This window comes from Siphateles boraxobius, unplaced genomic scaffold (genome assembly GCF_051911475.1).
Source record: "Siphateles boraxobius isolate OS27281-9 unplaced genomic scaffold, OSU_SipBor_1 29, whole genome shotgun sequence".
In the NCBI taxonomy this organism is placed as follows: domain Eukaryota; kingdom Metazoa; phylum Chordata; class Actinopteri; order Cypriniformes; family Leuciscidae; genus Siphateles; species Siphateles boraxobius.
This window is the reverse complement of record NW_027508908.1, coordinates 19,722,883-19,744,672: the sequence shown is the minus strand read 5'-3', so window position 1 is coordinate 19,744,672 and position 21,790 is coordinate 19,722,883. Positions and strand designations below refer to the sequence as shown.

At 36.0% G+C, this 21,790-nt stretch overlaps 1 protein-coding gene across 2 annotated transcripts in view; it reads right to left on the bottom strand.

The window, feature by feature from the left end:
- The window catches only part of nt5c2b (5'-nucleotidase, cytosolic IIb), a 38,259-nt gene extending 18,127 nt beyond the window's left edge, over positions 1 to 20,132 (bottom strand). The window contains exons 1-6 of one of the 2 annotated variants that reach the window (XM_077246805.1): positions 20,033 to 20,132; positions 17,766 to 17,889; positions 10,863 to 10,936; positions 975 to 1,092; positions 757 to 852; positions 569 to 660 (exon numbers count right to left, since the gene is read on the bottom strand). In XM_077246805.1, the coding sequence (XP_077102920.1) occupies positions 569 to 660; positions 757 to 852; positions 975 to 1,092; positions 10,863 to 10,936; positions 17,766 to 17,869 (484 nt within the window). In that variant the 5' untranslated portion in view covers positions 17,870 to 17,889; positions 20,033 to 20,132. Of the gene's footprint in view, positions 1 to 568; positions 661 to 756; positions 853 to 974; positions 1,093 to 10,862; positions 10,937 to 17,765; positions 17,890 to 19,897 lie in introns of both variants that reach the window. The other variant, XM_077246804.1, reaches the window with a different exon arrangement.
- Positions 20,133 to 21,790: the final 1,658 nt, after the last annotated feature.

Here is a 21,790-nt window from a genome sequence, read left to right as displayed (position 1 = left end):
TATACACTGAATAATTTTTGTTTTCAAAGTTCATTTTAAATGCAAAAAAAAAACAATTTGTATCTTTGAAAATTATGTATGCATATTGTAGGTAAAAAGGTGTTTGTCAAAAATGTCCTATACATTTTTTTTTTCAAACAAAACGAAAAAGCTGCTTTTCCCTATGTCTCATGGTGCGTAATGATTACTGAATTAAGTTCAGAAGTAACTTTGCTTGGTTTATTAGAAAAGAACCTGTAAAAATGAATTGTACTAGTTCAATTAACAATTACCTGCTTTACAAAAATGTAACAGGAAGTCATGTGTTACAATTGCAACTCTAAAATACAAGCCAAGCTTGCATTTTGATAAGTATAAATAACTTCATTACTCACTCTGTACTACTGTACAGCAAAATTCCAGAGAGAATAACTGCACACAAATACAGTAGAACCTGTTCCTTATTATTATATATAATATGGCAGCAGTTAGTCAGTCAGAAGTATTAAGAGGTCAGAAATACACTGTTAATGTGTCTCTGAATGGCAGCCAGTGACAGAGATATGTAGGACAATGATGAAGTGCCTACCTGGAAGGTTAAAAAGTGTGTTGAGGATGTAGAAGCGTTCTGTGTCATCACGCTGGATAAACTTGTTGGAATAAAGCTCTCGGATGTCAGGTCTGGCATGGGACACAGAAACAGTTTGAGCACATACTCCACAGGTTTCAACAGAGATCTGTAACCAAGCCCATCCATCAGGGGCCGGGATTACTCACCCTCGCAGGAAGTTAAAGCCATGGGCACAGACCAGGATGTTTCCGTAGGCATCAACCTTCAGGAGGTTGCCATACATGGTGTCAAACACAAGACCTCTGTAAAAAAGGACAATAATGGGTTAGATGTGCTAATTATCCTATAAATATAATATAAAAAGATAATCTTGGTGGTACTGATAACTTTCTCAAATATGGTCTGACAAATGATAGTTCATTACCTTGTAGGGAAAGTGGGGTCGTAAACAAAACCGAGCAGTTCCTGTGGGTAGCCAATGGAGACCAGCCGTTCCACAGTCAGATCAAAGCCCAAAGATTCATATTCAGGTGATTTGTATACTACAAATAGAGAGGCATTCAGTGAGACACACTGGACAACATAAATAAAATCAATAGACTACTATATAATTCCATTGGTTACATCCAGTATAGTCCTGCAATAAGTATTAATGTGGAGGAATAGTTAATTTTATTTTAAAAACGAAAATTCTTCATTTACTCACCCTCATGTTTTTCAAAATCTGCATTAGGCCTACTTTCTTTATGCTGTGGAACACACATGAAGATATTTGTTGCTTTTTGCTTTTTGGGGGGTGTTGATGGCGCAATGGATAAGACACATGCCTTTGGTGTGAGAGACCTGGGTTCGAATCCACTGTGAGACACCAATGTGTCCCTGAGCAAGACACTTAACCCGTAGTTGCTCCAGAGGCGTGCGACCTCTGACATATATAGCAATTGTAAGTCGCTTTGGATAAAAGCGTCAGCTAAATTAATTAATGTAAATGTTTTTCCCATACAATTACAGTAAATGGGATCCAAAACAACATTGAACAGATTTTTTTTTCCAAAATATTTTTTTGTGTTCCACGGCAGAAAGAACGCCATACACTTTTTCAATGACATGGTGAGTAAATTATGACAGAATTTTCACTTTTGTGTGAACTATGCCTTTTAGTATGATGCCTTAAAACCACTGTCACTTCACCACATTAACATTTTTTTAACATTTTTGGCTGAAATTTCTGTGAATTCCCTCCTAGTTAAAGGGAAGGGAGGGAGCTCAATAACAACTGACCAAAAATAAAACAGAAAGATGCATGGATGGCAGCGTAAGTGTTATATTTAAAGACACTCTCTGGGAGCGCTCTTTGGAACAGCACCTGTGATACGTGTCGACCCCAACCTTGTCCTTTCACAGAGCAAGCGGAGGGTACCAGAACATTCATATTACAAAGGCTTAGCAGGGCCATGTATGCTCTGTGATCTAATCCAGTATGAAACCGAACCCACTTGCCCTAAAAGTTTTAAACCCAATTAGACCCCAAGCCTGTGGAGAGGGATTTGGGTGATATTTCAGCAACAAAAGGCATTTTGCGTGACTCTAACTCCTATATATGTTGTTCCATCCTCACACCCACATGAAGGAGAAATTAAAATAAGACATGTCTAGAATAACAGCTTCAGCAAAGCTGGTTGGTACTGTACTGTACACAGACACTTCAGCTCATGTTGCATGTTGTTATGAAAGAGCTGGAAATGTGTTAGGCTTGTTGTTGATGAGAGGGCAGGTCAAAGGGCAGAAACCCAGAAGGATCTCTTGAGAGTGGGGAATGAGAATCAGAGGAGTGCCTCAGGGTGAACTCCTGGGTTCGTTGATACAGAAGACGGTGACGTTTGACCTTTGTTATTTTCCTAAACCATACAGACTGTCATAACCTATTTATTTTTTTTTCAGTTTAATCAAACTGACTTGAACCAACCACAATTTAACCAATCTGTGAGTTAAAGGGTTAGTTCACCCAAAAATAAAAATTATGTCATTAATTACTCACCCTCATGTCGTTCCAAACTCGTAAGGCCTTCGTTTTTTTTTTTTTATAAAATCCGAGAGCTTTCTGACACCTTCATAGACAGCAACGCAACGACCACTTTCAAGGCCCAGAAAGATAGTAAAGACATTGTTAAAATATTCCATGTGACTCCAGTGGTTCAACCTTAATGTTATGAAACGAGAATACTTTTTGTTGAATCACTTGAGTCACTGGAGTCACATGGACTATTTTAATGATGTCTTTACTACCTTTCTGGGCCTTGAAAGTGGTCGTTACGTTGCAGTCAATGGAGGGGTCAGAAAGCTCTCGGATTTCATAAAAAAGATCTTAATTTGTGTTCCAAAGATGAACGAAGGTTTTACGGGTTTGAAATGACATAAGGGCGAGTAACTAACGACAACATTTTAATTTTGGGGTGAACTAACCCTTTAATTGAGACTTCAAGTTATTTGTAGAATTGAATCCAGTGAGTTTTAGGTCTGTTCCAGGCCTTGTATCTTTACAGATGTATGATAGACAGGCTGTTTAGGGGGAGGTGTGATAAAACTGAATCCCCCACAGAGCCACGGCAGAAGTACTGGCACACATAGGCAAGCAAACCCCAACAGAGTCACTAACTCAGGCCAGATTCTTCCACCCAGATAGCAGCTGTACATAAACCCATCTGCCCCTTCCCTTTCTGTTTTTCTCTCTCCTCTTCACTATGTTCCACGAAGCTACAGCGAAACCTATTTTGAGCCTCTTTTTCCTCCTCAGTCACTATTCCCATCATCACTCTTTGCTTAACTGCATACCAGTGTTGACCTTGTACAATTTTGTCCCTGAGCTAGCACACTACTGCTAGGGTGAAAGGAAAACATTTTTGGCAGTTTTACTGAGGTCTGCAAACAGAATATCTATACCTCATTATATGTGGCCTACATAAAAGAGGGATAAAGGTTTGAAGGGTGACATTAGTTTATGATTATTAACAAAAAAGAAAGGTTATGAGTTATACATTGCTGTGAAATACATTAATGGTTCATGTTAGGTTTGAGGTTCTGAGGTTTGTCTGTATAGTTCAATTGAAGCCTCAGCAATATTAAATCAATATACAGAACCACCGTCACCACTAATCAGAGTAGGGATGGAACGATTACCGGTTTCACAATAAACCACAATAAAATGTCCTGACGGTTAGTATTATCGTTTAAAATTTAATTATCACTAAAACCCTGTTTGATTATCATGATTTTGAAAACTCGCAGTAAATCCTGTCCAGCCAGAATCAGTCTGACGCAGGCGCGACGCCGCGCGAGCATGCCATGCAATGTTGTTGTTTTTTGCACGAGAAGACAGCGCTCGAGAGATTTTTCAGCCATCCAAGAGGACAAAATCTGAGGTGTGGTCGTATTTTGGCAGTTACAAGAGTCCTGAGGGCAATTTAATCGAGGATGGGTACCCTGTCTCCAGATCTTGCAAGAGGAAAGTCGCTGCAAAAGGGGGAAGGAAACACATCAAATCTGCTAAGTCACTTAAGTGACAACCACCCACTTGTTGCGATTCATCAGACACAGTCAGATTCATTTGCAAACGTTTTATTCAGATTAAACAAGGTCGACAGGCAAGGGTCAGTACCAGCGAGAACAGTGGAGCAGGGCAGACAACAGCGTAAAGGTAAGCAGGCAGGAGATCAGGGCAGGCAGCAGACAAGACGAGATCCAGGAAACAGGCAGGGGGTCAATAGGCAGGCAGCGATCAATCGGAGGCGAGATACAGCAGGGTCGTAAACACGGGCAGAATAACAGTCAGGAAAACGCTCAGAAATGTACACAGGGTGAAACAAGACTTCGCACAGAGCGAGCTGTGAGCGTGAGTTATATATCGGTGGGGATGAGATGCAGCTGTGTGAATGATCATTGTCCGCAGGTGGGGATGGAATCAGTGCAAGAGTGAAGCATGGTGGGAACTGTAGTTCGGGAACCAGTCAGTATTCGGGGGAGATCGACCGTCGTGGGTTATTGGGGAGATTAGCAGGACTAGTGGTCGTGACACCACTGTTATTTAGCGAATGCAAGGCAAGTTAACTTTTACCTCCATACCAAAACTACTTGGGCAAATAATTGGACAAAAAAACATTGATTAGAGATTAAATATTTCATTATCTAACTTGTAATTAAGCTTCCGAGAAGAAAAGTTTTACAACAAGTGGCTTTGAGCCAAGACGAACGAAAATGTTCAAATTATTACGGGTGACATTTAAGGGATAATGTATTGTATTCATTCATAGTAAACTTATTACACAGATTTTTTTTATTTTTTTTTACCACAGAAATAATTTCAGGGACATGAAGTATTGAATTGTGATTAATGTTAATGTTTTTACCGGTTTATATATAACGCATTATGTAAGTTACAGTGTACAATCGTCAAGACAATATGATCACTACAACAATATTGTAGTATTAATACTAATTTACTCAGATTTCATTTTCAATACAATCCAAAACTGAGATGCAAGACATACACAGAATGAAACCAGAGATCGCGCCCGCGGTGATCCGAGACTGGATGTGCGCTGTGTTTGCGTTGCTATTGATCGTTGCTGTTTAGTCACCCTGGCCCAACCAACATATTTTGGTCATTTAAAGTGTGTGTGTGTGTGTGTGTGTGTGTGTGTGTGTGTGTGTGTGTGTGTGTGTGTGTGTGTGTGTGTGTGTGTGTGTGTGTGTGTGTGTGTGTGTGTGTGTGAGAGAGAGAGAGAGAGAGAGAGAGACAGAGAGAGAGAAAGTGATTTATTATTATTAACTTGTTGAAATGTTTTCAGTTTGTGTATCAGTTCTTTTTGAACATTTCCATTTCATTTTAACAAAACCGTGATAATATTGATAATCGTGATATTTTTGGTCACTATAATCGTGATATGAAATTTTCATACCGTCCCATCCCTAAATCAGAGTCTGAGCGACTGCACAGAAAAAAATGCAGAGCGCCAAATACAGAAGGTAGAATCAAGATCATTTATTTTGGATATAAACACTTGGACCAGATTCATAAAAGGAGATTTGCTGTATCCACAAACTTGAACTTAATTCTCATCCACTTTAAAATGGAAAGGTATACGCTAACCTGTTTCTTATAGGTAATATGACTAATATCTAGAAAATATTAATGTTCAAAACTTCATGCTTTTTTACAAAAGCATACAAAATTATGTTTTCAAATTTAACATAGGGCCTTTCAAGAAGAGTAATCACATTTTGTAGTTAACGTGACATTCATAGCATAATTTGTTAACGTAATTCACTGACATTTGCCACTTTAAACCATAGTTCTTTAATGTCAAATATGTCCCCCTTTGTGATGATAAATATTATACCAAAATTAAAAAAATTTAAAAAAAATATTATATAATTATATATATATTTATAAATATATATCAAAGTGTTAACAATATCACAGTGTTTATCAATTAGATGAGTTATCTTTTTATATTTATATAAACATATGATATAGCAATATTTCCAGATTATCAAAGCACTTGCAAATGTGATATTGATTTCATACAATATTTTTAAAAAGTACTTAATATTAAGTTACATTTTAGATATAAAATGGTCAATATTGTCTGTTTTTGCTCCATTTTTCCATTTGTTCCAAACAAAGCCACAGTTGTCTTTGAGCAAAGTACAACAGGTTTCAGTCCAGGGTTTTGAAAAAAATCAGTTTAGTGATTCAATGACTCATTCATGAACACAGTCACTGTTTTCCCTGAATGAATCAGCCACTTTAAATTAAACGTGCATTAATGCTTCTATAGGCTACTCATTATGACAATGACTTGCCACAGTCTTTTTTTTAAACTTTTTTTTTTACATAATTTCATATTTCTATATTCAGATTTTTTTTTGTTTAAAACATTAAACTCGAAAATTATAACTGCATAAACAATTTTATGTGTAAATGCCATTCATGCTACCTCTAAGATAATGCATACATTTTAAAATGTTGGAAATCAATAGAAGGGGGCAAATATCAGCCTTTAAAGAATTAGTTCACCTCAAAATGAAAATTTCCTAATAATTTACTCACCCCAATGCCATCCAAGATAACCATGTCTTTCTTTCCTCAGTGGAAGAGAAAATAATTTTTTGGAGGAAAACATTTCTGGATTTTTCTTCACATAATGGTTTATATATGACAACCACTGTTTTGAAGTCCAAATCAAACGAAACGATCGGTCATTAAAAAAAAAAAAAAAAAAATTATATATATATATATATATATATATATATATATATATATATACACTTTTTAACTACAATTGTTCGGATTGAGCTGATCTGCAACGCGCTGGGAACTACGTCATCACGTTGAAAGGTCACCATGCGAAGAAGAATAGTTCAAATTGTATTGTATGTTGAATGACATATTTATGTCTTTGTGTCATATTATTGTTTAAAATGGTCCTTGCGTATGCGTATCCTGGGTGTTTAAAATCCTGGGTTATTTTTTTTTTTTTTGCGTGACCTTTCAACTTAATGACGTAGTTCCCGGCGCGTTGGAGATCAGCTCAATCGTAGTTAAAAAGTATATATATATATATATATATATATATTTTTTTTTTTTAAATTACCTATCGTTTCGCTAGACAAGACCCCCCTCCTCAGCTGTGATTGTGCACAGCATTTTCAAGCACTTCAAAGACCTTTGAAACTGCATTGATTTGGACTTCAGTGGTTGCCATTGAAGTCCATTATTCGAAGAAAAATCCAGAAATGTTTTCCTCAAAAAAATTATTTTCTCTTCCACTGAGGAAAGAAAGACATGGATATCTTGGACGCATTGGGGTGAGTAAATTATTAGGAAATTCTCATTTTGAGGTGAACTAATCCTTTAATGGGAAAGTTATTTTCAGTCAAAGTCCATAGACAGAAATGATATAAAATATAAAATCAAAGTTAAACATATGAGTTACTAAAAAAACTTCGCTTGACTTGACTTGCTTGGTTTGTGTGCACTGCAACTTGAGATTTGACCCGAGACGATGGTAGTGACTTGGGACTTGTGTGACTTTTTCTCCCACCTCTGACACTGGGATCAAAGAACGAAGACTGCTAATGGAAACAGTTACTTTTAAGTGTGTTCATACTTGGGTTCACTCTTCAAGATCCAACTAATACTACAAGTTACAATACAAATATTTGTCTTAAATGATTTTCTTTTTACACGTCAAATGTTGTAAATTTCTGACCACAAAAATGTTGGTAATTATGCAAATGTGAATGCAAATAAAGGGAACCTATTGCATTCCCAAATTATGTTAAACTCACAGCGCTTGCAGAAATTGAGTTAGATTTGTTTTATTGAATTGTTAGCTTTTCAGAAACTCACAAACTTCCGTTTTCCAAACCCAACCAAAGAAGGCTTGCTAGTCTCCTAACATAACAAAGCTGATGTTCAGCTGGTTTATCTGGTTTGTGGCCAAAACCTTGCCTGGTGATCACTGATCAGCAAACCTAGTAAAGACCAGTAAGCCCCCTTTTTAATGGGGATATGAGTTTTAATGGGCAAGATCAAATCTTCATCATAACTAATTTAAGCTGTCGCCAGAGAGCTTTCACCTCCATGACTGAAGACAGTAAGATGATGCCAGATAAATAATGCCGTAGCCCTCTGTATAATATATGACAAATGCGTCCCCATGCTTCCATTTACAACATCTTATATATGTCATTCCAGATTCTACAGCTACAAACTTGTTTGCAAAGACCTGTGCATCACCCTATAGGTCCATATAGGTCCAGGCCATGAAGATTCATGTTTCTTATTCCATACACCGAATACACTCCTAGACAGATTATTACACATGCATACGTGGATCAGCATGAGGGTAGGATGTCAGGCTGGAGTTCATAGCTCATGTTACCTTTCGTAAGAAAATTTGATTTATATTCGTTGTACAGGATAAACAAACTCCCCCAACCTTTCAGTCCGCCCATCAAGCTCTCCCTCATTAACACGTTCTGGCTGCATTAAGCCTCTGGTTAACTTTATACTGATGTCAGGTTCTTAAACAACAGCATATAGACTGTGATGAATATGTCTTTCATATACTAAATTAATTTTAAAAAAATTAAGTTCTGAAGTAAACGCTGCTCTGCTATTTAAACAGGGTTTTATTTCTCTGTCCTGTGAAAAAGACTTTAGTCTATACAAAGAATGCAGAGGTGGTGGCTTCCTCTGTGATTTAATGGACTGCCAGGTTGAAGAGCTGTCAACACCAAGCTTAGATGGACAGTTTGTTCCACAGCTCTGTACACGTGCAGGGTATTATCTTGCACGCTGGTCTCAATCACAAAGGGGATTTGGTTGGGCAATGGACTCAACATGCGACAGGAAATATTAAACAGGGCTTGGATCAAGCATTGTGTTGGAAAGTGGTCCTAAAACCCTGTATGGTTCAGTACAACGTTTCTTTGTAGTATGGATTTGAGATCAACAATGAATACTAACATCTATTAATATTCCATTGTAGTGCCAAAATAAAATTGGTCTCCACCAAGAGAGAAAAGTGATTTTTTTTTTCTTGAGAGAGTATCAGATTTTAATGGAATAAATAAAAGATAGACTGGTAATTAAAGAATTTTAAAGAGATAGTTGACAATTCTGTCATCATTACTCACCATTATGTTGTTCCAAACCTGTATGACTTTCATTATTTTGTTTAACACTGAGACATTTTTTTTCAAAATGTGTTTTTCTTGTTTTTCAAATGTCATGTTTTTATGTCCATACAAATAAAGTCAATGCGGTCCATTGTTGTTTTGAATGCAAGTACTTTCATTGTATGGACAAAAACATTCTTTTAAATATCGTCTTTTGTGTTCAGCAGAATAAATCATGTCATAGGCCTACAGGTTTTGAACGACATCGGGGTGAGTAAACGATTTCATTTTTACTATTTGTTTGGTTAACTATCAAGAGTGATGTATTAAAATTTAGTTGGCTAAAAAGCACATCTCAAGATTGTAAGACAACAGTATGTTATGTTTGCCAAAGAATTTGCTGTTAATGACTGATATTGTTTTTTGAGGACCTCTGAACTGTGGTTGCAACCTGATCAGAGGCTGAGAAACAACATAGGGTTTGTACTTGTAAACATTTGCACTTGGTTACAGCCAGCTGTAATGTGGAGGATGTCAACAGCTGAGAAGCCTTCAGCTCAGGCCACATTAGCTGGTTGGCTACGATACACGCTATCAACCTCTGGAGGGCCATCAATTCTAACTGTCAAAGAACTGATCTGCTCTCTCATGGCCCACAGCCTGGATTTAGTGAGGACTTTATCCACCACCAGCAGCTGAGTCCCTGGGACCAATAACAGAAAGCAAAGGGATTTAGGAAACCCAATGCATCTGATCCATGTTAAACTGCTGCACCATAAAAACCAAACCCTGTCTTATTTCAGGTTCTTGAATCACCTAACTGATATAAATATATTAAGCTGTAAATAATTGGCTTGTTTATGTTGATAGTCATTTAAACAAACTAAGCCGCTAGCTAACAAGACAAACTATGGTTTAGATCACATATAATAGAACACTTTAAGCCAGATTTACTAAACACGGCAAATTAGCATGAGAGCGCAATTCCAAAAAAGTTCTGTATTTGATCTACTGACGACGCGCAAATTAAAGAACACAGACGCAGCTGGATAATTTCCATAATTACCAACGTAATCTACCAAGAGCAGCGCAAGTTAGCATCTGGTTTAAGACATGCTTTTTGGGGCGGTAAATAATGGTGCAAATACCAGAAGATTGACAAGTGCAAACCTCAGTAAATTGTCTTGCATGATTTATCTAAATACTCTTCTCCCATAAAGTTTGCATCTGAAAGGGAAACTCCTACAAATGCATATGCAATATGGTCAGCCGCAAAAATAACTGTGTCCACGCCTTTAAAGCGCTTACCTTCCACTGTGTGTGTTTAGTAAATCCTGACAGTAGTTTTTTAACGCCTAAAGAGGGTTTGCGCTGGCGCAAGCTCTAAGTAAATCTGGCCCTTTGTGTACAGTATAAGAGACATCACCTCAGTTTTCCAGATTCCAAAACAAGACGAGGGGTAGCTAAATATACCCAAGAGTCCTACAGTATGTTTACCCTGAGATTCTTAGCAAGAGTGTTCCTGGATCCATTTGAGAGACATAAACATAGGGACGGATCTATCAAAATAGACGTTTGACTGTAAACAATTATGTGTGATCATCAATTAAAGTAGGAAACACCTTACCTGCTAAAGTGTAGTCCATGTCAAAGCCGAAGCATTTAATCTTTTCCATGGCCAGACTTCTGTTCACAAACACTCTGGGGAAGAAGGGGAAACAGTCAGAGGTATGTTTGGTTGCAATATTCTGCAAGGATTAGGAACAAATTAGGAACTAACTAAAAACAAGACCATGGTTTTCCAGAATTTCGTAAGAATTCAGGTCTATAAAACAAACGATTTAGCACTTAAGGACCTTATTCAAACATTCTTGAAGGATTTATATCAAACATTCTTGAAGGATTTATATCAATCTATCAATCTCTGCAGGACTAAGACAAACTGCAGTCTGATGCTAAATAATTTCATAATAAAATAAAATAAAAATAAGATAAATATATTTACATTTTAGAAAAAGGGATACCTTTCAGAAACAATATCAAAAACCAATACAGTATGGCAATCCAGGCAATAAATACACTCCCATTCCCTGTGACGGGGCCAAGATTATCTGCATTTATTTTGCACACTGACAACTCTATGCTTTAGTCCATAAGTCATGATATTTAATGCCAAGATATGAACACAAAGGAAATTCTGAATCACTCTCTGTGCATGCATATAATCTGATATTGACAGAAATAAATCATAGAAAACAACAGACGGATATTTGTGCACTGCCATTGCATCCATAATTTTACAAAAGTGTTGAAGTTTATATTGCATCTGGAAGCAATTTCAATGATATGAAAAAATAAATTCAAAATGGTCACACAGCAGCTGAATATAGTATATTTTCACACACAAAAAAAAGATAATTAGAGACTTAACACTAATGCTTTTTCAACCCGATAAAAATGTACAACATTTTAAAAAAACGAGAAATTCTACTAAAAAAAAAAAAAAAAAAGAGTATTATCACTACAAGTTTTTTTAATTTTTTTTATCAAACCTACCTTGTGCTGGCATAACATTGGACTACATCCCATGATTCACTGTTCCAGGTAGAACATGTGCGCTGCATTCTGAGTGGATGTCACAGCTCACAGCTCTATCTGGTCTGTCAAGCCCATATCCCTGTTCACCCTGTTACCCCCACAGTTCAAACAATAGCCCCCTCTCTCTGCTTTCTTGTCAGTGAATTTCTGACTTGTTGCAAAAATGATTGTGCCAGTTCTATAGCATTCTCTGTTGTTGTGCCAGTTGTTGAGTTAGGGGTTGTTTGCTTCCCTTCAAAGACATCTAGAACAATCAACAACAGCAGGAAGAACCAGGCAGGCGCAGCGGCTCAGACAACAGAGTGTGGATCACTAGTTAAAGACAGCTGGTAAACAGATTACTCTTGTATCTCAAATGGATCCTCATTGTTGCCCTATTCTGTAATAGGCTACTTATACTGTACCAGAGACAGTATAATGGGGAGGAGGTGGATCACTTGTATAGAAATGAATAGAAGAAATATGGCACAGGTCTGTAAATTGGGAAGTCCCGCCTTTTTGAGTTTGTTTACTCACGAATGTGCATGTGAAAATTAAAGCTTTTAACCCTTCGGAGTCTTGGGCTATTTTGGCCGTTTTTGAGTACTTTTATTTTTTTTAAATTTTGCAACATAAACAAATGTTTACCATACCAATGTTTGGTATAATTTTTTTCAGCACAACATCACCTATATGATCAGACAATTAGTTTTTCACTTTGATGTACTCTATCAACATACTGGACCCAAAATCACACAAAAAACACAAAATCCGAATAGAAAAATTATAGCTTTTCTACTACAAAAAACACAAACATGCTCAATGAAGCATTTTAAAAGGTTTAAAATGTAAACACAAGTTGTAAATGTCAACATATACAGGTACAATTCAGATATAATCAACCTATATACAAAAAAAATATGATTTACAAAAAAAGCGGGTGTAGCCATAGGCTTTTTTTCTTTCTTTTTAGCTCAGCCACTTTTTAAAAAAATGTTGTACACACAATTATTCAGAGAGCTATATTTAAGGCCTTGCATTCCCAGAGTATGAGGGTTCGCAAATAGTGCAAATACAACATAAAAAAATGTAAAATTGAGATAAAATTAAACTATATGCAGCAAAAAGCAGGTGTGGCAATAGGCGTTTTTTCTTTTCTTTTTTGCTTAGAAACTCTACAAAACACTTCATGTACAATTACACAGATAGCTACATTACAGGGATTTCATTCCTTGAGTAAGAGGGGTTCCTCAATAGTGCAAATATACCATACAAAAGGTAAAATGAACACAAAATCAAATTATACATACAACTATTTACAACAAATATCAGGTGTTTTTTTATTTTTATTTTTTATCTGTGCCTCTCCTCAAAACAGTTTATCTAAATCTACTCCTAAACTACCTAAACTACTCCTAAACTACCTAAACTATATACAATACTCCTAAACTACTCTCAAAATCTACTCAAACTCTTCCAAAAACTAGCAATAATCTCTCTCTATATATAACGTATATATGTCTCTCTTTATCAACTCCGTAAATCCTCTGCCTTTCAATTTTTGCGTCTTAGCTCAATTGGCTCCTCCTCCATTCCCTAAAATGTGCAGCCTGAAGAGCAGAGTCAGCAGATTCACACATTTTTCTCCGTTTTGTTTTATGACAAAAACCGACGAAGTTATTAGAATAAATGCAACGCCTGTCGCATCCCGTCTTGCGTTCTTTTACGAACGTCAGTATTTTTTTATATAAAGTTTAAATGATCATATCTCCGTTTTTACTTGGTCTATCAACACAAAACAAAAAGTAAAATAGAATTTCAAGCCGGCACTTTCGACAGAAGTGGACGGCAGCGCTCAACGTGACTTTGTTTTTATGCTTCGACGTCTTAAACTGGTCATGTAACTTGATCACGCCGGCGTGATCGGCGACCCCGAAGAGTTAAAGTCCCCCTGTGGTGAAAATCAAGATGTTAATGTTGTTTATATGTCTATGTGGTGTTTTTAATATGCTTTAAGACAACCCATATGCAGATTCATAAGTCATAAGGGCTTTATCATATCATTACTATGCTCTGAAGCAGGAGAGTCTCAAAAGAAGCCAGGTTATCCCGGTATGTTTTTCTGTTGATATGAATAATCGGGTACATTTAACAATTTAGAGGGTGAATTGTGTGTATGATGTGTATTACGATGTTATGATGAACTATATGCCTTTTTCCAATGATGTTCTAAGTTGTTCAAAGCATTTCTAAGAATGCTGGTTTTTAGAAGGCTGCTGTCTGACTATGAGATGGCAAACGGGAACATGGTTATGTAACATTAGCGACACATTATTAGCTGTTTAATAACATAGTCAAGCAAAAGTCAAAAATCATGTTAATAACCATAATGTCCAACGTTGTGGAGAGCGTTACATAAAACGCACTATCACTCTGATACATCGACATTCAAGGATCCGTGAAAATAGGTTGGAAAAAATGTTTAAATATGTCATTTTGGTGATCAAAGGTGAGTTTTAAGGGATAACATTATTGACTACAGGGGGACTTTAAGTGATTTGAGCATTGTTGTCAGATTGTTTTAGTTAAGTAATATTTTGTTGAAATTAGTGATGCACCAAAATATATATTTTTTTCTTCCGAAACCAAAATTCAAGTTTACAATTAGAAGGTGATAAATTAAATCAGTTGTAGTTAAGTTCTTTGGTAACGAGTAGTCTCTTGATATTTCAGCTGGACAAATTTAAAGTTGTTTGCTTATTTTTAAGCTTATTCAAGATGTTTGCACAAAATAGACCCTGACATGGTCCAAACATGTTATCGGAGAAACATGAACTTTTTTGGTGAATGATTTTGGTGAATGATCTTTATCTCTTAATGATAACATTTCAACAAGTGATGCACCAAAATGTTGGCAACCGTTTGAAAATATTCCATAAAATTCCAGAAGAAAAAAATACGGTTCTGGCCTGATATTTTAGAATGGTTGTCGAAATGTTGGTGCATCACTGAGAGAATCCCTGAGCCTAGAGGCCTGTGTAGAACTTAATCCGCCCTGGATGGTTTTCAGGTTATTGTATGCTTATTACCTATATAAATAGGTGTGTTATATGATGCGTCTGTTACAAAGATGGTCGCTGCATGAACTGAGCTACCTTATAAAGACTTTGACTGTACTAAGGGTCACAGATTCAGTCATTCTACAATATACATGGACTATAATCTTGTTTCTATTTTGTAATATATTCAACAGCTCCACCACTAAGTTTCAGAGAGTTGACAAATTTTTCACTGCACATCACACACACCAGATAACACCACTGCCTTTGGACCTCAAATAGACTGTTACAGACAGTGGAATCCTTGCCTTGACACTCACATTTACTTTTCCTTATCTCAACCCACTTATCTGGGTAATGGAAAAACACAGAGAACTTTTGGCTTCAGCACGGAGAAATGTAAAGTCAAAGTTCATGTAATGTAGGAAGAGTAAACTACACTTACAGACATGACCTTTGGTTGGATTAATACCACAATGTGACGTCATGTATTAAAGAGGCAGTTTTTTGCTAAGAACCGAATGACCCTCCTTTTATAGAGCCCGACCGATATATTGGCGAGCCGATATTATCGGCAGATATTAGGCATTTTCATAACTATCGGTATCGGCATTTATAATGGCCGATAAATGAATATTAAAAAAAATGCGTAGTGCGGTGATTCATGTAAGGGTGGCGCTGCCAATAAAGCACCTAAAAGCTGTCACAATGAACTGGCAAAAGCAATGATATGAATACATCAAATATAGCAAGGAGACATTTTAATTGTTTATTAATAACAAGGGTTTTCAGTCATTGTGGGATGCAAAGATGAAGTTGAGGATGCGTTCTCTCTGAAATGCGCCAGAGAGAAATGTACATTTCGGAAGGATTAGGCCTACATAAGCAGAGAGCAGTTTGTCTTTCGTTTTGATTTGTTCTGTTTTAAAGTACACATTTCAATAGATATATTTCTCAGGTCTATACGCTGAGTTTCGGTTCATTTATGAGACGAGTTGCAGTTCACTCGCCGGCGCCTCCGTTTCGAGATTATCTATTGTCTGTTATATTTACTTCTTATTTATTAAATCCAGGCATTTTGTTGATGAAACATTGATTAAAATTAAGATATAATTAATACAAAACGAAATTGACTTTAATGAAAGGCTTTGTGCTTTCTGTTCGAGGTCTGTGTGAAAGTTTTAAAGTACTTTAGTGCCGCTTGCGGAGCTTGTCACGTCCATTTTTTCCTCATAAATGCGAACACGAAAAATAAAATAAAATGAATATTATATGTTCTGTTGAGAGCCAACCCTTCTTCATCCAGTGGGTAGTAGACTATTACTTTTGATTTGCGCAGTGTAATTCACTGAATTGATTTCTCTGCTGCCAGCCTCTGTCACGTATTGTGTGAGCTTGTGACTATTGCAAGCGTGCAGCTGAGAAGTCCTGATTATATTGTCTGCTATATTTACTTCTTATTTATTAAATCCAGGCAATTGATTGATTAAACATTGATTAAAATGTGTGGCGCTAGCGACAAATCTCCGACAAACGGATGGCCAATTCTGCTCTGTAACGGGTGCTTTTCCACGTCTCGGGTAAACCGCTGTTGCGATTCACGCGAGCAATAACGGCCGCGTCCGGTGTAGACACAGTGTTAAAGCTCATTCTGCCTATAACTGCCTATAATTTATATAATTATAACACTTTATATAGGGCCATTTTGCATTAAGAGTAGCCTAGTTTCACGTTTAGTAGGTATATTTTGCTAACTACTTATTTAAAATAGTATAAAAGTCTGTACATTATGTAATTAAAAACGTTTTCATTATGATATTATAAATTTTACTTTAGTAAAAAGATCTGAGTTATTCCTCCACTTGTAGAGATTAGAGGAATTAAGACTAAAAATAGAAGATAATGTCAGTGACACTTTTGATATATTTATTGATACAAGTTGTTTTATATAACGTGACATTAGATATAAAAGACAAAGTCGTTAGTGAAGATTATGCAACAGTATTTAGAATATAATATAATATAACATGCAATGCAAACTAGTTTGGTTACAGCTCAAATGTATCATTCTCATTCTATCATTCCCCCTGCCTCCATTACACATCTTTGTCACACAAGTGTTTGATCACCACATTTGAGTGATCATTGCAAAACGTGTATATATTTATTCTGTTTAAATACTGTGTATTCAATATACAGTACCCATCAAAAGTTTGTACACACCAATAGGAAAGTGTGTCCAAACTTTTGACTGGTACTGTACTATAATAGACATAAATAATATTGCTACAGTACACATAAATAATATCGGCCGATATATCGGTAGAATGCATTTTTTATCGGCATCGGCCCCAAAAATCCATATCGGTCGGGCTCTATCCTTTTATATATTGAAGATTGCATAACTCCACTGCATGGTAGTTCTCCGCATAAACAAATTTGTGAGGTTGCACAAGCTCCTCTATGTTTCTCAGTCACGTGTTCCACCATGCCCATTTCCAGTATGTAGTTTGAACCAAAGATGCAGGGTTTGGCTTATAATTAGTTAGCTTTATTTAAGCTGAATATCCCAATTTACCAGTGGAGCTGCTGTCTAAATACTAGTATCCTTTCTTGAAAGAGTCGCTTACATTCTTAAAGCAGCACACAAAATGCCAAAATCATAGAGTATGTGCTAATGGAATGCTCAGTAAACAATTATAACTATTATACACTCTGAGACTCAATGGACTCTTCTAAAATGAGTGGATTGCAAACAAATGACACTTTATCTAAAGAAAAAGAATTAAAGTGAAATCTGTGTAAATATTCAAAATGCTATTTCCTTCTGAGGAAGCCTATTAATTTTAAACACAGTCATTATACTATACAGTCAGTGTGTTCTTCTGTTATACCTATGGTAGGCCTCTCTCCTGTATTTCTTCATTGCCAGGCCATCCATGTTTGCCGGAAGGTCTGCATAGTCCTGAAGTCGATCACTCCATGATGTCGTCATCATTAAATTTGTCAGTTCTGAGTCTGTAAAGAGATTTAAAAGACCTATTAAATACTTAATAATAAAAAAAGAGATAGGAAAACCTAAAGCAATGCATTTTAAGTGATTCTTCGTTCTTATCTATCTTAGGCACCAAAAGATTCCATTAAAGAATGAATGCACTTAGGTTTCTTAGATTGGATTAATTATTATCTGTAGATTATATCACCTATTAAGCAAGCCAATACACAACTTCTGGGCCCGCTTATGTGACAACTTCTAATCTAATTGCATCAGAATCCAGAAAGACAAGAATAACAGCTGACTGATTTGATTATCTGAGTAATTTAAATAGAAAGCATTAAGCCTTGAAATGCTTTGTCTGACTGTTTCTCATATACTGTAAAAAAAAAAAAAAAAAAAACACACACACACACACACATAAAAAACAGCAAGAGTTATTGTGTAATTGATTTTTCGTTTACTGCTTGACAGGTATTAGCCTATGCCTCGTATTATATTTTCACAACTTCTGATAAAGAAGTGTCTTCCTAATTAGTTTGACAATATGTGTCTAAACACTTCATTTTTGGTATGAAAACAGTTTAAGTATGTGAGCAAAATGCAAGCAAGCAAGCATAACACAGACAAACTGATATGTTCTACCCTCTTTCTCTCTGAAATTAAACGACAGAAAAGAAAATTAAGCACCATTCAATCTATTGAAGCAAGATGAATGACATGCAGCATAGAAGCTTGAGTCAGCATACTGGGGCCAGTGGCCTTCACAAAGGCTGACTTGCACAAACAAGCTGGAGACCTTAAGGGCAAAGGAAGGAGATTTTCCCACCAACCGTCTATTTTATGATCCTAATGTTGAGGGAAAAGGGGATGTCAGTGAGACAGTAGGGTTTGAAAAGAACTCCAGGCGGTGCTGACATCATTTTCTCAGATGTAATAGGATAGCTTGCTTTTTAGAAATGCATCATTCTTTCTCTTTTTCAAATAGACATGCTCCATGTCCTATACAACAGAAAAAAAGTCCTCCTTCCAAAAAAAAAGTAGGTTAAAACTTTCATTTATTAAGCAAAAACGTAGGCCACCCCAAGCAGGCAGCTAGGCTAATGGCTCAGTGGTCTATCAGACGGATTTGCATAAAAATATTTGGGAAAACCATAAAAAGAAAGAAGGTTTTTCTTCTTTTTTGAGTGCTTTTGGTCCTTGAACACCAAACAGACAAAAAGAGAGAAAAAAAGAAAAACCCTTTTTTTCTGCAAGTTGTTTATATTGGCAGGATGTTCAGCTGCCATGGGAGAAGTTGAAGGTTGATGGGTTTTGGTAACCTTGCAGCGGGTAGCTCTATATTTCGAAATATTTAACTCTTTTTCACAAATAGTACAGTTCAGGTATTCCCAAAACTCTAAAAAACTAAAAAAAAAAATAGTTTGACCCAGATTTAGTTTCGAAATGTTATGCCAAGTAATTAACTTACCTCCTTACAAAATCTTGCAGCAGCAGTAAAACACTGGAGATGAAAACTTACTCATATAAGCAAATAACCTGAACCAATTTGTTGCTTGCCTTATTTAGATGCCTTTTTACACAATCATAACCACAAAAAAGTTACATTCATCAGCTAAAAACAAGGACAAAGCCCCCAGGACGTTATAAGTTATAGGCTGGCTAAGGCCAAGCAGCTATAGAATTTCCCACGAAAATGGCTGAAATAGAGCTTGGCAATCAACCAGTAGTAATGTGTAAAGGATGTTAACTTAACGTTAAGCATTCATAATATTCGGAATCGCGTCTGGTAACGTTATCTTGATTACTATTTAACGTTACGTTCTGGTAAAATATATTTTGACTGGAGTTCGTCAAATCCTGACTGAAGCACACAGCGCACTATTATTAAACATCAAACATCCGATCCCCGATATTTTTATGTAACGTTAAGCAGAACAGAAGAGACTAAACATTCACACAAAGCCTACTAACAGACCGTTGACATTAACAACCACTGTACGTTAAGTTCAACCAGATTCGCTCACTCACCTTCCGTCAATGCACAAAAAGCTCAAGTGCACCGGTAGCGCTGTAACAGTTAAACCGCGATCGCTTCAGGAAATAGCCTATCAATAAGACAGAAATCGCAACAGTAGCTACTCAAAGTGAAGCTGCAAGTCTTACTGTTAATGTGAATCAAAAGCTCGTCTTTTCATAACCGTGTTGTAAGCAGTTGTTGAGGGGCAGGACGAGGCGGTGCTTGCGCTGTGCTACATCCAGAAGAGGAGGAGCGAAACCTGTCAACACATCACAGACGGTGAAATGCGAAGGCGGGACAGGCAGACTCTTGAAGATGGTTGGTCTACTGGCAGGATTTTTAGCCTGATTGCTTACGACAATACAGTAAGGTGTAACGCAATAGGACTAGGCCTACAACTTTTGATTTTAAAACGAATTAGTAAATGTTGAAATGATCATTAACTAATAAATGCTGCCTGCTGATATTGTTAGTTCCTGTTAACTAATATTGTTAACGAGAAATTAGACCTTATAAGTGTTTCCAAATTTGTTAAAGGGTATGTTTTTATTTATTGAATATTTAAAATATTTGTATTTTTGTTAGCATCATTGAGATACTACTAAAGTTTTTATTAACATTAATATTTCTGCTTTCTGTTTTAATTTAAGTTGTAGTAATTTTGTTGTGTTTTTGTTTTTAAATATATTTTCACATAGTTTTTATTCATGTTTATTTCAGTTTTTAGTAGTTTTAGTTTTTTTTTTTTTTGAAAATCAAGTTAAACTATATTTTGTCACAGGTTGTTGCAGGCAAACAGTAGAAGATGAAGAAAAGAGTTTAAACACGAAGATTTAATAATAATCCAAAAAACATTTTTTTTTTCAGAGAGCACAAAAAGTATTCTTGTTGCTTCATAAAATTAAGGTTGAACCACTGGAGTCAAATGGACTCTTTTAATAAAGTCTTTACTACCTTTCTGGGCCTTGAAAGTGGCAATTCCTCGGAAAATCCGGACTTTAATAAGCCTTGGTATCTATACAGCTAGCTTACTCAAGATGCTGAAGACTAAGAATAAACTACAAAATATGTTTTAAATCCTAATCCTCTCACCTAGGGTTTATAAATCTTATAGAAATAAATATAATCATTCTATTTGATCTGCAAAAAAGCAATATTTTAGTGAAAGATTTAAGAAGTGTTCAAATGATATTAAAACAACATGGAAAGTAATAAATCAGTTTTTGCATAGAAAGAAGATTACTTTCAGAGCTACCTGCTGACTTTGTGGATGGTGACCATTTTTTTTAAATTATCCATTTGACATAGCTCAAAAATTGAATGCATTTTTTGTTAATGTTGGTCATAAATTGGCTGATAATGTTCCTATTGGTACTGGCGAACCCTTGGATTATATATCAGGAAATGTTCCTATTTTGAAGTCACCTGAGATACAGGAAATAAGTGAAATTATTGATTAATTAAAATATCTTCAGCGGGTCATGATTTCTGTGTTTCTTGTCAAACAGGAGAAATGTTCAATATTGCAGCCACTTGCTCACATTTTTTCTCTCTCGTTGAAAACGAGCATATAGCCAGAAAATTTACAAATAGCAAAAGTTATTCCTCTGTTTAAAGCAGATGATCCACAATGTTTTAAAATCTATTATACCTATATCTATTTTGCCATGTTTCTCAAAAATTTTGGAGAAAATTGTATAAACAGATTCTTTTTCATCTATATTCAGATCTCATTCTTTACAAACATCATATGGTTTCCATAAAAATCACTCTAATTATGGCTTTGCTTCAACTGATTGACAAGGTTACCCTGGCACTTGAAAAACATTAATTTACATGAGGTATTTTTATAGATCTGTCAAAAGCATTTGATACATTATTTATTTTTATTGGAAAAGCTGTAT